This window comes from Plasmodium berghei (genome assembly GCF_900002375.2).
Source record: "Plasmodium berghei ANKA genome assembly, chromosome: 2".
NCBI classification, from domain to species: Eukaryota; Apicomplexa; class Aconoidasida; order Haemosporida; family Plasmodiidae; genus Plasmodium; species Plasmodium berghei.
This window is the reverse complement of record NC_036160.2, coordinates 187342-205587: the sequence shown is the minus strand read 5'-3', so window position 1 is coordinate 205587 and position 18246 is coordinate 187342. Positions and strand designations below refer to the sequence as shown.

Genomic DNA, 18246 nt, shown 5'->3' with positions numbered 1-18246 from the left:
TAAAAGGTGCAGGTTTCCACTTAAATGGGATATTATTGCATGTATAAAAATATATAACCAAAATATTTAACCAAAATATTTAACCAAATATTTAACTAATAATTAACTCCCCCCCCTCTTCATTTTTAATAATTATACGCAATGAACATTTCAACAGGTTTAGAAAAAAATGCAATTAATCGTGTATAATATAAATAAATAATATATAATATAATAATACGAATAATAAAAAAAATTGTAATGCGAACTGTTAATATAAAAATTCACAATACAATTTTATTATTAGAAATGCTACTAAATGTTTTGTGTATTCATTGAAAAGATAAATTGTGGTAAAATTATTATGTATGGAGAAAAGATATGCATGCAATATATAAACTATAATAAAAATATATATATTTAAAAAATATAGATCATTAAAATAATGAATATATTTTATAGGCTTTTAGGGTTTTTTTTGAGAGAAATTCAAATTAATATATATATAATTATTTATAAAAAACGCCTAAAAATTGTATTATAAAAATTATACTAAAATTGAAATTATAAAAAAATTCATATATAATTAGAATAAAATAGTTAACAAATGTTATATATAAATAAACTTCCATATATATATATACATAAAACCCAGCTTTTATATAAAATATCGCTAACATCATTAAGTATTATCTTTATAATAATTTTTTTGTAAAATAATAAAACCAATTCCAACCCCTAATTACTAATTTCAAGGGTACTCAAAATTATGCAGCTAAATATATTATATGCATATATATATATAAAGAAATTATTTTTATTTTTTTTTAGTTTCCTTTTCCATATACACATATAATATGTTCTATTTATACTCTAAGAATAATTATGGTTACAAAATAAAATAATAATAATAAGACGCATTTATTTCTATTCTCATTATAATAATAGTTTATTTCATTTTTTATAAAAACAAAAAAAAAATCAAAAGTATTATTCCTTTATTTTCATAAATATAATCATGTTTCCATGTATATATTCTGTCCACTCATCTTCCCTTATGCTAATTAATTTTTATATCTTATTACTGATCCACATATCAATATTTCGAATGTACATAATATTTTTTATGAGTAATTTAACTATATAAATAATACGATTATAGATTTATTCTTCCCCATATATATGAACATTATTGTTATGTATTATAAAACGTTTGCAATGTTCATAAATAATAAGATTATTAATTTTATTTCATTTTTTTTTTTGGTGGGTTATTTCTCATTTTGTTAGATCATTGAAAAAAGAGAAATAAAATTTTTTTTTTCTGAAAAAATAATTATTTGTTTTAACTTTTGTAAATTTTCTTACAAATAAAGGAAACAAAATATATATTTCCTCATGCAAAGTTTGTCATTTAAAATAAACACAACATTTTCTTCTATGATATTTTATTTATATTTTTTTTATCATCAATATTATTGTCATTATTATATATGCCCACACTGTGTTTTAAATGTCCTGTTTGGGTTATTACCTTTTTTCATAATATATAGGGATACTAAAATAAATAAAATTACAAGAAATCAAACAAAATAAACAAAAAAATAAATAAGTATAAACATTTATTTGTATATGTGTACTTGTATAGACATTAGCATGCAACGATATATGCATTTCAAACATGCAGGATTTATGGTCGACTTATTGGACAAGTAAGTTTAAGCCTCTTAAAATATTTTTAAATACGCTATTTTAATTTTTATACTTTTATTTTCCTATAATGTTTTATACCATTGCATATATTCATTGAAACATTTTGAATATGAATAAATAAAATTAACTTACAAGTGAACATGTATTTACTCTTATTTTAATAATTTATCTTTTTGCCATAATAAAATATGTAATCCCAAAAGAGAAATTCACTGTTAATATATACACACATAGATTAAGCTTTTTCATTTTATAAAAAAACAATTCTTAGATTTTGTTTTTATTTATTATATGCATTTTTTAAATTTTTATTATGAGCATTATTCTTTCAAAATAAAATTTCCTTATACAGTTAGTAAACTTTTTCATTTTCAAATTTTTTTGTCTACATATATTATTAAATTCCTGTCTACATTTTTTATCTATGTATGTTTCATATTTTTATGCCCCTTATTTGTTTATATACATATATAAAATTTAATATCCTTTTCGAGCCATATATTTATTTTTTGGAAACTTTTACATTCATGTCGTTTGATATTCAAAAAAAAAAAACTTCCTTCTTACTTTGAATGAGCATTTATAAATTTTAAATAATTTGAAAAATAATATTTACATTTATCAAATATGCATATATAAAGAAAAATACACACATATCTATATATTTTTTTTGCATGCTTATTCATTTTATGTGAATATATGTATGTGTGTGTACACTCATAAAAACAACGATTTGGTGTTTTTTTTAGTTATTTTAAAATTTAGAAATTAAAAATGTAAATATTATTTATTTAAATCACCATAATTTTATTTTAAAAAAAATATATTTATATATATGCCAATGATATAAAAAAACTCCTTCACACACCTGAGTTCATTTCATAAAAAAATATAGGAGAATGTTCATGGCGTTTTTTGTCTTAAAATATATTGTGTTATAATTATGTTTTATTTTTTAATTATTTTATTTTTTTAACTATACTAACTCGATGTATCCATACAAAGATCTATACCTTTAGTTTGCATAATTGTTAAAATCAACTTATAAAATAGTACACATATGTGTTTATCATAGTATGGAAGTATGCACAAACTACCGTTTTTCTATTCTTTGTAATTATTTTTCCAATTAATATAATTTTAATTTTTTTTTTAATTTACACTTGCGCGGGCTTAAGTTTATTTTTTTTATGTATACTGTGTGCTTATGCTAAATATTCTGTATAACGAATTAAGAAAAAAGAGAATCATAATAAATCAATACACAAATATTAACATACATATATATGCATGTATTTATATATTTTATCTTTGAAGGCACGATTCAATCTATGTAGGATGAATTGGTTCTCATTTTTTTTGTTTATTTGTATTATCTTTTTTTTTTTTACCTTTTTTATGTAATAATAGAAAATGTATAATAACAAATTGATACTAGAAATGCCAATCAACTAATTTCCCTCACCCATATATGGAAACGTGCGTATAGAAAGCCAATTCGTAAAATTTTTTTATTGTATGCAAATTTTTTTTTTTATATCAATGCAATTTAAACATATATATTTAATTTTCTATATAATTTTATTTGTATATATATTCTTGAAGTGTTGAAATTTTAATGTTTTTTTCGGAATAATACGCAAATTTTATTTTATGTCTTATCATTGAAGTGATCTATCAATGAATATGTAACTTACTGTATTATATACATGCATGATTATGTATTTCTCTATACCCTTAATTAAAAAAAAACAAAAAAAGATAGTTTCCACTTTTTAATTAAAGGCTAACAATGTATTATTAAACATATTACTTGTGTCAACATAATAATTTTTTTTAATTTTATTTTGAATAATAAATATTATGCACTATTTATATATAAGCAAAAGACGCAAAGTTTTGTATTAACATATGCACATATCAGCATGATGTTGTATGTATTAGAAAAAAAAGTATAAACTAAAAACGATCTTGTGAAATAAGAAACGCCCCCCAAAATACCCCAATAGAGGAATTATCTATGCCTTTTAGAAACCAAAATGTGAATTAGACTTAAAGCATTTTATTATTTTATTTTTATTTTATTATTATATTTAACATAAACAAATAATCCTAGAGGAATGGAAAATATTATTTCATTTATTTATTTATTTATTTATTTTTTTTTTTTTTAATTTTTGACGTTCTTTTACAAACACCACCCAACATTTCCACATACTGGTTGAATAGCACCGACATTTATTATTGGGTAGTTTTATTAGTTATATTGGATAGAACTTATCATAATCATTTTCCCTCATTATCACCATTTATTAATGTGGATTATTGCTATCATACTATACGAACAAATTGTATACACACATATATATACATATTTATTCCAATAAAATAGGTATATACCAAATTAATATGTACATGGGGAAGCTATAGGATTAAATATGTACTATAGATAACAACATGCTGAATATGGTGGATCAGAAAAAAGGCATTAATAATGGAAGTTCCACTGGAGTGATTAATAATATAAATGGAAAAATAAAAAATGAATTTATATTTATGTATTTAATAGCTGCAGGTGGCTTTTCATGTGTTTATAAAATTAAAAAAAAAAAAAGCAATAAATTTTATGCATTAAAAAAAATAAAATTTTCAGCCAATGAATCTAATTATGAAAAAAAGGTATTATTAAATTTAAGAGAAATAGAATGCTTAAGAAAATTAAAAAACCACCCCAATATTGTCAGTATGAATGATTTTTGGTTAGAAGTTGTTCAAACCTTATCAAAATCGAAAAGGGAAAGGCGAGGAAGAAGAAAAGAACAACAAAGAGAACAAATGGGAGACAAACGACGTGAAAAAAGACAACAACAACGAAGAGAAAAAAGGAAAGAACAAAATACAAATACGAAAAAGAGAGTACTTATTACCTTATCTGATCATAAAAAAAAAAAATTAAAACATTTAAGTTGTCCAGAAAACGCTTTAAATATTTCAAACATAACCAATAATGAAAGAAACGTATTAAAAAAAGATAATTGGAAAAATTTAATATTGCTAAAAAATTTTAAAAAGGAAAAACACAACTATAATTTTAATCATCAAATTGAACTAAATAAATATAATATAATGTGTTTGTGGAAAATTTTGAATCAAATGTGTGTGTGCAAAAATGAAAAAAAAAATATTGAAAGTTTATTGCCTGAACAATTAATAAAAAATTTTAAAAACTTTCTATTTGAAAAATATATTTTGGCTATATATGATGACTGTTCATATTTAAATAACAAAAACAATAAAACATTCATTTTTTTTAATAATAATTTAGGAAATATTCTACATTATTTATGGTGGAGTTATTTGGGGAAAAATGGAAAAGAAAAGAAAAACGATATATTTAAGCTACTTAAATATGTTAGTGATAATATTATAAAGGATAATACTAATTTGTACAATATAATATTAGAATTTAGACACAGTTTAATCGAACTATCGCGATTTCCATCAAACGAATTAGGAAATGTAATACTTAATATGCGTATTCCTCCTAATGGAAGTTGTGAATTATCAGAGTATATATCGAATATGGCCAAAATAAATAAACTGGAAATATATAGGAATAAAAATACTTTGGAAAAGTTTATATTTAAAATAAATTGTAATAACTTTGATGTCTATAAAATGTGGATTAATTTTAAGAATGATATTATATATGAGGGGAAAGACGTATATAAAGAACATAGAAAAATTAATTTAAAACGAAAAATAATAAAAAAGAAGGATATATGGATAAAAGGAAAAAAAGAAAAACATTTGAAAAATACCATAGGAAATAAATGTATTAAAAAAATAAACATATATTATGAAAAACCTATACATGTATTTGTTTATAAAAGTTTAACATATAAAAGGCAAAAACATCACAAGTTATGGAGAAAGCATTATAACAATAAAAAAAATTGGAAATATTGCCTAAACAAACATGAAAACTCAAAAAAATATATCTTATTCAGCAAAATTTGTAGGCTCATGAAAACACAAATGAACAAGTTTAAACGAGAAGAGAAATTTGAAAAAAAAAAAAAAATAGCCATAACGAATATCAAAGTTAATTACAATGATTTTGAGCAAGATATTTCTTCATTTAACATTCAAATATATAATAAAAAAAACAAAAATCAATTAATAAATCGAATAAAAGAACAATACGAGCAATTGTCCATTTCCCTCAATCCATATAAATTAACTTATGAAAATGAAAATATATTACGATATAATGAACATAACTATCTATTCGGACTGAAAAATGATAATGAAAAAGAGAATATTTATAATGCCATTTATTTTCTCAATTTTTATATTTGGATTAGGAGAGAAATAAATGAATATGCCATAATTAGTAAGAAAAGACAAATTTGTCAAAATAGCCGAAATTATCAAAGTAAAAAAAAATTCTACATTAAGAGACATAACCAAAAAACATATTTTTTTGAAAACATAATTTTTTATCATTATATTATTATGCTTTTTTTAGATATAGAAAAGTATAAGAATAAGTTTGTTAGTCTTTTTCAATATAACCTTTATAGAAAATTATTAAAAATTTCTAAGAGAATAGTTTTGATGTTGCATAGAATAGAGACAAATGTGATTTGTATATTTTTATTGAAGCATTTTGAAGATTATTTTATTCGCAAAGGAATTCATATTGTTCAGGATAAATCAGACAGAAGTAATAAAGGTGATGAAATAGGTATCCATAAAATGGTCAAAATATGGAAGAGTATGATTGCAATTTCTCTAATTTTTGGAAAAAAAATGTATAAAAAGAAAAAAAATATATTTAATTTTTTCATAGAGTTATTTTTAAATAATATTCAAATAAATATATTTAAGAAATTTGAAATTTTATATCTAATTATTTATTTTTATAATTATTTTGAAAAATCCAAGCAATTTGATATAGAAGGAATTGGCGATATAATATATGTGTGGTTGTCTCTTATAAATTTATTTTACGATGATAAAGGTAAATGCATAAAAATCCTTTCGAAAATTTTTGCCAAATTAAATAAAAAATTATATTATGTTTATTGGGGGAAATTGTACATAATAATGAACTGGACAACTATTGTTGATACAATATTTATAAGAAATGTCTTAAGCATAAATAGAGAAGGAAATTATTATTGGGTTATTATTGTTTTAAAGATGATTAATTATTTTGTCAATGTTGCTTATACGTTGACAAGAATGGACATATTTTTCATTAAAGTTATGATAAAATTTTATACCCGTATTGGTAGTGCTGCTGCAACGAATAGTGTATCAAAAAATAGTTACAATGAGATTTTTAATAATATATTCACGCTAAATTTTATGAACTACATTATATATAATTCATATTTTGAAAATGAAAAAAAAAATTATGATATATATACAAAATATGCGATATTGTTTATATATTGTTTTATTATTCAAGCATATTATTTTGATACTCTTTTTAATATCAGGTCTTTAGAAAGTAATGAAATTGCGAATAATTTATTCCCAGGTTATAATTATTCATATAAAAACATATTATTATTTTACGAAAGATTAGGAAGGGTTATAAAAAATAGTAATAATACTAAGATATGTAAATATATGTGGAGAAAATTTATTAACATGTGGAGTAACAGCATTGTAATCAAAGAAAATATAATAAGTTGTTTAACGACTTCAAGACATATATATTTTAATATTTTGATGAACTTTATGAAAATATATTGTCTCGATAATATTCTTCACATTAAAAAAAAAAAAAAAAAAATGAATACCCCTATAGTTTTAACTAGTAAAAATGATTTAAAAAAATGGAAAGACTGTGAATTGACAAAAAATCCCAAAAGTGTAAAAAAAGGAATTTTAATAAAAAAAAAAAATCGAAATAATAATAAAAAATATAAAAAAAAGTTAAAAGAAACACATTTTATTTATAATATTAAAAAAGTTTTGTTCAAAAAATTAGTGAATATTAATATTGAAACAATTTTATATGAGCAAAATGGGCAGTGTTATATATTAGTATTTGGCAGTGTAATAAAGAAAAAAAATGGACAAATCAAAGTAAAGGATACAAAAATTGTGCGAGATATTAATATAATAAGAGATTATAGAATATATTTTTATAATTACTTGGAATATTTTTATAAAAATAATGCACATATTAGCGACAACATAAATTTGATATATGCTCGAAAGTGGCCATATAATAATAAAAATGCAGTAAAACAATTTTGCCCTTACTTTGATAAAATAAAAGACGGGAACAGAAAAGATATTGTTTCATTATATGGAAACAAAATACTTGTTAAACAAAACTTTTCGAAAATTGGAAATAAAATTAAGAATAAAAAGAATAATTTGTGTAAAAAAAAAATGAGAACACAAAAAAGTATATATAATTCAAACTATTGGAGAGAGAAAAAAGAGAACAAATTATTAAATGGAAATGTAAATATTATAAAAAAATATAAAAGTGAAAAAATAAAGAAAAAAGAACTTGAAAATTTTTTTGACAATATTGTATATTCAAGCGAAAATGACGACTTTAAAATTATTTTTGAAAATGCTACTAATAGTAATGCGTGTAGTACCGTCGATTTAGCTAGCCCAAATGAACTAAATACAAAGAGGAATAATATAAACAAAAAACTCAAATTTTTCAAACATAAAAAAAACTCAAAAAAACAAAAGAATTACAAAAACCACAAAAGTCACAAAAAAATATTTTTTAAAAGTGTGAATAATGCAAACCGTTTTTTTGTAACCAACGTTGAACCGAATCCTATTATGTCTAACAACCATCAAATAGCCGATTCTAATGATATATATAATAATTTTTCTATTCAAAAAAAATATGAATATAACCATAAAAATTGTGGCAATATATATAATACAAAAGATTGTGATGAAAACGATTCATCTTATATTTGTTTTCTAATTAATGAACATGAGGGACAAGTTTTATCCCATAGACATAAAGAGTTATATAAGAATATGCTTGGTATGGAAAGGGGGAATATATTATATCGAGACAACGCTTGTAAGCTGAAAGATGATTTTTCTTGTTTACATGATCAATGCGATAATAGTATGATAAAAGCATGTGGAACAAATGAATTGATTAAGGAGAGTACTAAAATAAAAAGGGAAAATATGGATAAAATTAACAAAATGAACGAGGTTAACCAACATATATCTTTAGAAACCCTGAAATATAAATGTAGTTTTAAAAAAATTGATAAAAATTTGATACAAAATAAGAAAAAAATAATAATCCGAAAAATATGTCAAATTAATAAAACTTTTTATTTTAAATATAATAAAATAAATGACAAGAAAAGGATATATTTTGATAGTGTATTGTGTAAAAGTGAGAGACATAAAACATATAAAAAAAGGAACGAAAATATAAAGGTAATCCTACTTAAAACATTGAAAGGAGAAAGTAATGAATATGTACTAACCACCTATTTGACCGAAATATATAGTGATAATATTAATGATCCGTTTGAAAATAGTAGGAAAAAAATAAATTCGAATGAAATATTTTATCAAAAAACATTTGATATGTATTGTATTGAGGATGAAGGGGAAGTTTATGAGGAGCAAAAGAGAGTGAACAAAAACAATAAAAAAAAAAAATATATAAATGAGATGATAAAAATGGACACAATTCGAACAGATTTTGAAGATAATTTTACAAATTCATATAACAAAAAATGTAACATTTTAAAAATGGCAAGTAATATTAACAATAAAAATAATAGTGGAAAAAAAGAAAGAGATATTAAAAGACAATTTTTAATAACTAATAAAAAAAAACATGAAAATAATATTAAAATTTTTTATAATTTATTTAAATTGGAGGAAAGCAATGTAAATTCAAATCCCCAAACCAATCCTTATTATGAAACAGTTATTCATGATAATGAAGATAATATATTTTATTGTCTATATAAATATATACAACAACAAGTGTATAGGTATTGCAATTGTGATATTGATGAATATACTTCAAATTGTATTGACAAAAATGTTAACAAGTGGGAATGGTATGGATTTATAAAAGAAAATGAAAACTACGACAAAATAAAAACAGAAATAAATAGTAACTCGTTTTACAATTGCAGAGAAAAACATAACATATGCAATAGCTACAATTCAGTTTATCAATTGGAATTTAGAAAACTAGGAAATGCTTCTAAGGAAAAAAATTTTGAAGAAAAAAAAAAAATTATAAAAATCGAATTTAGGAAAAGTTTCAACAATTTTAAGCTACCATCATTATTATGTATTTTAAAATGGGACAATTTTTTTAAACCACATTTTATCATAAGATGTGATAATTTTTTACATACTTATAATATATATTTTGATTTTTTTATTTTACTTATGAATTTATTTCATAAAGGAGAAGGAAGCAATCTGTATCGATTTAACAGTAATAAGTCTATTATATATAATCCTTATTTATCTCATCAAATTTATATGGTTACAAAATATTTTATTTCGAATGTGCATAAAATAAATAACAAATTACCCATTCATTTGGAAAATGATATACTGGAAATATATTCATATAATAGATTCTTAACTATACCAAATAAATGCAGTTTTAAAAATTGTGGAAATGATAATAATAATTATGATCAGCGGTCTAAAAAGCATTATTTCACAAAATGCGGTATTTTAAATACAGAGAAAGTAAAACCGTCAAAAAAACGGCGTATTGGTTGGGATGGGCAAAGACAAAGAAAACGAAAAGATATAATAAATACATTGAATGAAGAAAATCAAAATATGTTTTGTAAAAACAAGGAAAAAAAGGAGGAGAATTATAAAAAAATTGATACAAACATATCCCAATTTAGTGAAAAGAATCCAGTATCAAACATAGATAATGAAAAAAATAAACAAAATTTTATAAAAAATAAAAAATATAAATTTAATTTATATATACGAATGGAATATTGCAAAGATACAATAGAAAATTACATCAATAGAAGAACTCGTATTAATATTAAAAGAAACATTGAAATCATAAATATGATAATTATGGGCTTAAATTATATACATAATAATAACATTATGCATAGAGATTTAAAACCTTCAAATATATTTATATCAAACAATGATATTGTTAAAATAGGTGATTTTGGTTTAGCTTCATATGATTATTTGGATGACCACAAAATAAATACAACAAAAGAAGAGGAGATACAAAAGGATCTGATAATAAATAAAAACTGTGACAAAATTTTTTTTTGCAACAAAAAAAAACTGTTTTCAAACTATAATTCAGTATTCCCATTGGAAAATGGGCAAATAAGTGACGTGCATAATACTAAAGGCGATTATAATGAAAGTAGTATATCGAAATCGAAGAAATTTGCCATTCAAAATAAAAATAGAAACCTTCGGAGTTGCAAAAGAATATTTCAATGGTGGAGCACAATAGGTGAATTAAATATACTTAGTAAAAATAGGAGAAGATTAACCAAATTTAAAAGTGGTAGTAACACCATTCATATAAGAAAATCCACTTTAGATGAAAACATAATAGTTAGGCATGCAAATAAATGCCATAATTTATCCTTTTCGCAAAATAGGGAACATATTGATAGGAATCGAATGAAAAAATGTAACATTATAAAAAATCATATAATAAAATCGAATAAATCCGAAAAAATGAATATTTCCATGAATGTTTTTTTGAGATGCACAAAAACAAGACGCTATTTCACTGATGAAGATAAATCGGTAGAAACGAGAAAAAAATGTAGTAAAACAAGTGAGGAAGAAAATGGTAATATTTGTGACACAAAAAAAAAAAAAAATGATATCGGGGAAAAAATGGATAAAAACAAAATAGCTGCCCAAAAAAAAAAAAAGAAAAAAGAAAATAAACACCCTATAGGAAGACGTAGTACAAATAGTTCTATAAGTAGTGCAATAGTTGTTAAACGGAATGCTTATTGTCGATTAGAAATTGAAAAATATTTCTTGTCTAAATCTTTTCAAAATTGTCGTAGTAATAAAAAAAAAAAATATATAAATATAAAAACAATCAAAAATAAATTTTGCTCGGCTTCCAATAAAAACTTTGGCGCAAAGTGGATGCGTATATATAGAAAAGGACTACACCATGACGATATACAAGAAAAATCAGCTGATCAAACAACGGAGCAAATGGGGGGGTGCAATAAAACGGTAGCTAGCGATTTTTCAAGCAATTTAAAAAATAAAAAAGAATCAATTAATCATACACTAGGAATAGGGACAAAACTTTATTCAGCACCTGAACAATTAGAAGGAAATAAATATACCAAATCGGTAGATATTTTCTCTTTAGGTTTAATTATAATTGATTTATTTATTAAAACGGAAACAAATATGGAAAGAACACAAATATTATGTAATGCCAGGGAAAGAATTTTACCTGACTTGTTAATAAAAAAACATCCAAATGTAGCTAGTTTATGTAAAAAAATGTTATCGCTAGATTACAAATCTAGACCAACTTCGGCACAATTATACAACAAAATAATATCGGCTGGTGACATATTTTTACCGGATAAATGTCCCTAGTCTTATCACAAATAATGGATATATTAATATAGTAGTATATGTTTCTTGTTATATTTCTGCATGTACAATGGATGCAAATAATGAGATACAATAAGCATGGGCATGTACACGTACATGTATTTTTTTTACGTGTTAAATAAGCACATGCTTATTATTTATTTGTTTTTTTTTAAACCTTTTGAAGTTTGGAAATATTTTCATTTTTCATAATTTTAATATAAATAGCTCCAAGCTTAATAGCTGTTTATAAGGCAGTAGTATGTAATATGATTTTTATTGCACATTTTTTTTTATTATATTACTATTTGTTTATTTATTCGTTATTTATTCGTATTTATTCGTTATTTATTCGTTTATTTTATTTTTTCCAATGTGCATTGCCCACATGGTAAAGCGCTTCGAATTTTTTTTGATTTCATTTGTATTTTTAAAATAATAAAACTATTATTTTGTAAAATTAAGCATGTACTAATAATATATATTATTATTATTCACTTCCTACAAGCCAAGTAACACAAAAGGGAAAACTTTCCAATGTATTTTTTTGGAAATATTAATAAATAAAATATAAAAAAGTCTACATTATACAAAAAAAAAAAAAATATAGTATAAGCTTAATCGAAAAAGGATAGTCGGAGTTATAATCATTAAGTAGAGTTTATATTTGATATTTTTGTAGAACAGGGGAAATAATAGGTATGTTTTTTTTTGTGAACAATGATATTTTATCATGGATTTATGAAAATATGATGTGTGAAGAAATGTATCTATATTATATCACACACTATTAAGAAAATAGAAAGATGAAAATAACGTACTCAAAATTGTATTTTTTTTTTTTGTACTTTGTGATTGTATTTTTCAAGTCAGTAACATATTGTTTAAATGATGTTAGTAAATTTGAAAAACTAAAGAAGTTAATTAATAAAAAAATAAAACTTCATATAAATGAAGAATATGAAAAAGATAAAACACAAAATGAAATATCATTCCATTATATACATGAATTAAGTTTAAGCGATTATATAGATTATGTTTTAAATAAAGATGAAGAATACGATTGTGTATTATTTTTAATTGATGTTGAAATGAAAAATAATATTTCTATGTTTGATAGAAAAACATATGTATTATTAGAACTATTTAACACTGTTGCAAAAAAAATTATTTTAGAAAATATTTTTTTATACAACGAAAAAAATTATAAAAAAGGAAGCACAAATATATATATGAAAAATAATTTGTTAAAACCTATATTTTTTTTTTATGTAAATTTTAATAAATCAAATTTAAATCCATTAAAACATATACACATGATACAAAACTATCCAGAATTTGTATATATGAATGAACATACATTATACAACCACAAATATTATTCGCTTATTTATAGTATATATATGTTGGAAAATTTTATAAAAAAAGAAGAAAAAAAACAAGATGGTTTAAATGATGATGAAATACAAATAGAATTAAACATAGAAAGTATTACAAATTATTTTTTAAAATTCATATACATGCACAATATTAATAGATATAGTGTTAATTTAAATAGAACCCGAGAAGAATCTGTAACTAAAGATGGTATTTTTTTAAACATTAAAATGTATTTATCATTTATTATAGGAATTATATTTATGTTATTATATTTATTCATTTTAATTGTAAATAAATATAATATAATAATATTTATTTGTTCATATATTTTATATTTTATATGTTTAAGTGGATTATTTCACTGTTTAATATATCAATCAGAGTTTTATAACACTGATATAACTTTAGATTCTATATTGAATACATATATTTATAGATCAACAAATTCTCAGTATATATATGAAGGTTTGTTTGTTTCTTTTCTTATATTTATAATAAGTTTTTCTTTATTTATTTTGAATGGTCATTTGAATAATAAATATATGAATAAAACATTAAATTTTTTTTTTTTTTTTTTTCTTATTTTTATCATTTGTATATCGCTTAATATAATACATAAAATTAATACATACAAGGTATATTTTTCTACTTATGTCTTTTTTCCCCCAATTAAATTTTTCAAGAAATAATCCCAATCCCCTACGCACCAACTACTCGTTAGCTACCTATTTATTTTGTTAATAAACTTTTGTTTTTTAATTATAAAATAAGCATTTCGAACTTACTTTATTTTAATGTTTATTAATATAAGAATAATTGTATCACACTCATTTTGTGCATACACATCAACAGATAAAATATAAATTGTAACATTTCTTATTCATATTTTACACAGTATTTCCCCCTAATTTTTGCTATTTTTTTTTCTATTTTTTTACTATTTTTTTGTAACTCATTTACCATTTTTAGAATAGGTTTTGAAAATAAATATGCTTTAAAAAAAAAAATCGGAAAAACGCTTTTATTTGTGCTATATAAATGTAAACATGTTGAAAATTAATTTATAGTGTTTATAAAAGTTGGGGAATAAAACTAGCTATTATCTACACTAATAATAATAGTAATGATACCGATTTTTTATTAAATTCGCATTTTATGTTCTTAAAATAATATTTGTTTTATGAAAAAAAATTGTAAAATAACTCTATATCTATTAGCCGCTATATATATTTTTTTTTTAAATTATTATATTTATGCTTTATTTTTTCTTCCTTTTTCTTCCCTTTTCTAGTATATATACTGGAATAACCATATTGAACATCCACAATAATAGTAAGCTGCATTGACATAACATATTGTGTGTATATATTATAAATTGCTTTGTGTTATATAATGAAAGATGCAGACAAAGATGGAATGGATAATTACTTATCAGATTTGGATAAAAATGAAATAAATCAGAAAGAAATGGAAAATGAGATTTGTAAAAATAAAAATGTGTCAAATATAAGAGGAAATCGAATTACAAATATATTAAAAGGGAATACAATAAATGTTTATAAAACTAGATATGTAGAAAATAGTTTTAACGAGAATGAACAAACAACAAGGATATCGATAAAAGATTTATATCAGAATTTTAATAAAACTAGAAATTTACTAATTGAAAATGAAGAAACGTCAAAAACGTATAAACATAATATAAATGCAAATATACCAACTAATGAAATATTTTTAAAAGATATGAATTTTAATTATGCATCAAATAAAACACAAAATAATATAAATCCTGATCATTTTTGTGAAAAAAATAATCATAAATATAACTACCCGATTTTAAATTCAGAAAATAAACTATATCAATCTGATAATAAGATTAAAAAAGGAAACAAAAATAATGATTATATCCAAAATAAAAGTAACAATATCAAGCTTGGTAAAACAAATCAAAAAACAACCATAATGGATTATTTCCAATCAAATAATAGATACAAAAGTACTAGTGAATGTAAAGTTAAATTGGAAAATAAATCAGCGCAAAATAAGAACCAATCCAGTATGCAATTTCAACAATGTAAAGAGGTAAAGAAAAATGATATAGACATGTATGATAATGAAATAAATATATATAATATGAACGGAGGTATAGAGAATGGAAATAGTTATGTTCATAATGAATTAATGTTTTATGCAAAAAATGATGAAAATTTTGAAAATGGTGAATCCATACAAAAAAAGCAATTAAATAAAGATTGCTCATTTTATAAAAATACAAATAAAAAAAAATATAATATAATAGATGAAAGGAATGAAAATATAGAATATAATAGTAATAGTCTTAAAAATATGAATATCGAAAATATAAAACAAATATTAAGATCAAATGACCCAAATACATTAAAAATATTATTATGTACAGATAATCATTTAGGATATAAAGAAAATAACCCAATACAAAAAAAAGATACTTTTAACACATTTGAAGAAATTTTATTTATTGCAAAAAAATTAAATGTTGATATGATTTTAAATAGTGGTGATTTATTTCACAAAAATAAAGTTTCAGAATATACACTTTTTAAGACTATGTCTATAATAAGAAAATATTGCCATGTAAATAATAAAAAAGATGATGAAAAAAATCAAAATAAATTAAAAGATGAAAACAACTGTTTTAATATAAACCAATTTTCTTTATATCAACAAAAGTCAGATATTTCTGTATCTTCAGATTCACAGATGCATACATCTGAATATACAACTTTTCTTAACGAAGTAACAAATTATCGTTACGATTTTTATGATGGAAATGAAAATATTCCTAATACATTTTTTGAAACTGGGGAAAAAGACAAGCCAAAAAGATGCAGGAAAAATGAGATAAACGAAATGAAAGAAATAGAAGGATTCCAATCAAGTTTGGATGGAAATTATGATGAAATTCGAAAAAATGTACAATATAAAATGGATAATGAAATAATAAATAAATCAGATAAAGAAGAATATAACACAGAAATGAAAATTCTTCCAGTAAATGAAAAGTTTGAAAAATCAATCCCATTTTATACAATACATGGAAATCATGATTACCCATATAGTTATGATTATATATGTCCTTTAGATATCTTAAATATTTCAAACTTAATAAATTATATTGGTAAAAATAATATGGAAAAATTAGTAATAAAGCCAATACTACTTAATAAAAAAGGAACACATATATCTATATATGCAATTGGATGGATAAAAGATGAAAGGTTATATAATTATTTTGAAAATAAAAATATAAAATTTATAATACCAGAGGATTATAAAAATCGAATAAATATATTAGTTTTACATCAAAATAGATATATGAGAAATACAAATTCTAATAATTCTAAAAATTTTATAAAAGAATCATTTATTCCTAGTTTTATAGATCTAGTTATATGGGGTCACGAGCATAATTCAAAACCTCAATTAGAAGAAAGTTTATTTCACACTTTTTATAATTTACAATTAGGGTCATCAGTTCGAACTTCTTTATGTGTTAATGAATATGGTGATAAGTATATAGGTTTGTTAGAAATTAAAAATGAAAGATTTCGATTTTTGAAAATAAACTTAGAAACAGTTAGGCCATTTGAATTAAAAGAAATAAAATTATCAAATTATGATTTAAATTTTAATGATGAATATGTTCTTAAACAATTTCTGCATGATCAAACAAATTCAATATTAGACAAAATTCGAAAACAACTCTTAAATCAAATTAAAAATTATTATCTTTTTAAAAAAATTTTTTTTCCATCTTTATTTGAAAAAGAAAAAAATGATAGAATTAATTGTGGAATCACAGATTTAGAGGAAGGTAATATTATTTCTAGCATAACTGATAAATGTGTAAATGATTTTTTTTCAAAATTACAAAATGACGATTTTTATACTAGTAGTTTTATTCATTTAGCTTTTTTTTCAGAAAAATATGATACATTTAATTTGCTAAAAATAAAAAAAAATGTTTATAATAAGCCTCTTATAAAAATAAAGATAGAATATAATGAAATAAATATAATAAATACTCAATTATTTGGTTCCGAATTTATTGATAAAATAACAAATGCATCAGAATTCCTATCTTTTTATAAAAAAAAAACTAAATTAAAAGATTTACAAAGTGACAAAACAGATTCAAATGGTAAAAAAATAGATGCAGAAGATAAAGAAAACATGAACATGGAATATATTAATGAATATAATAAAGTATTTGATATATTGTTTGATTATTGTGATATTAAAAATGATTTATTAATTTTAAATCAAAAAATAATAATGGATACAATACAAAATGTAATAATAAATACAAATCCATCATTTGGTTCTGATGGAAATGTTAATTCAAATTATAATTCTTTAGAAATTATGGCAGAAAAAATGTCTGAAGAAAAAATTAAAAAGATAATGAATGAATTGAAGGATATCCCAGTTGATCATATCACTACTGATTATATAGAAACTGTTGGAAAATCTATAAATTCGACAATTTCAGAAATGAATAAATGA

The 18246-nt window shown here is 21.7% G+C and overlaps 3 protein-coding genes across 3 annotated transcripts; all 3 read left to right on the top strand.

Annotated features, from left to right (window-relative positions):
* Positions 1–4149: 4149 nt before the first annotated feature.
* Positions 4150–12324, top strand: PBANKA_0205800 (eukaryotic translation initiation factor 2-alpha kinase 2; the record flags this gene model as incomplete). The annotated part of the gene is made up of 1 exon (XM_034564685.1): positions 4150–12324. One exon carries the CDS (start codon positions 4150–4152, stop codon positions 12322–12324), a length of 8175 nt encoding a protein of 2724 aa, XP_034419784.1.
* Positions 12325–13127: 803 nt separating this feature from the next.
* Positions 13128–14390, top strand: PBANKA_0205700 (dolichyl-diphosphooligosaccharide--protein glycosyltransferase subunit OST3/OST6, putative; the record flags this gene model as incomplete). The annotated part of the gene is made up of 1 exon (XM_034564674.1): positions 13128–14390. The coding sequence occupies one exon, from the start codon at positions 13128–13130 to the stop codon at positions 14388–14390; it is 1263 nt and encodes a 420-aa protein (XP_034419783.1).
* A 703-nt stretch (positions 14391–15093) lies between these two features.
* Positions 15094–18246, top strand: PBANKA_0205600 (double-strand break repair protein MRE11, putative; the record flags this gene model as incomplete). The annotated part of the gene is made up of 1 exon (XM_034564663.1): positions 15094–18246. The coding sequence occupies one exon, from the start codon at positions 15094–15096 to the stop codon at positions 18244–18246; it is 3153 nt and encodes a 1050-aa protein (XP_034419782.1).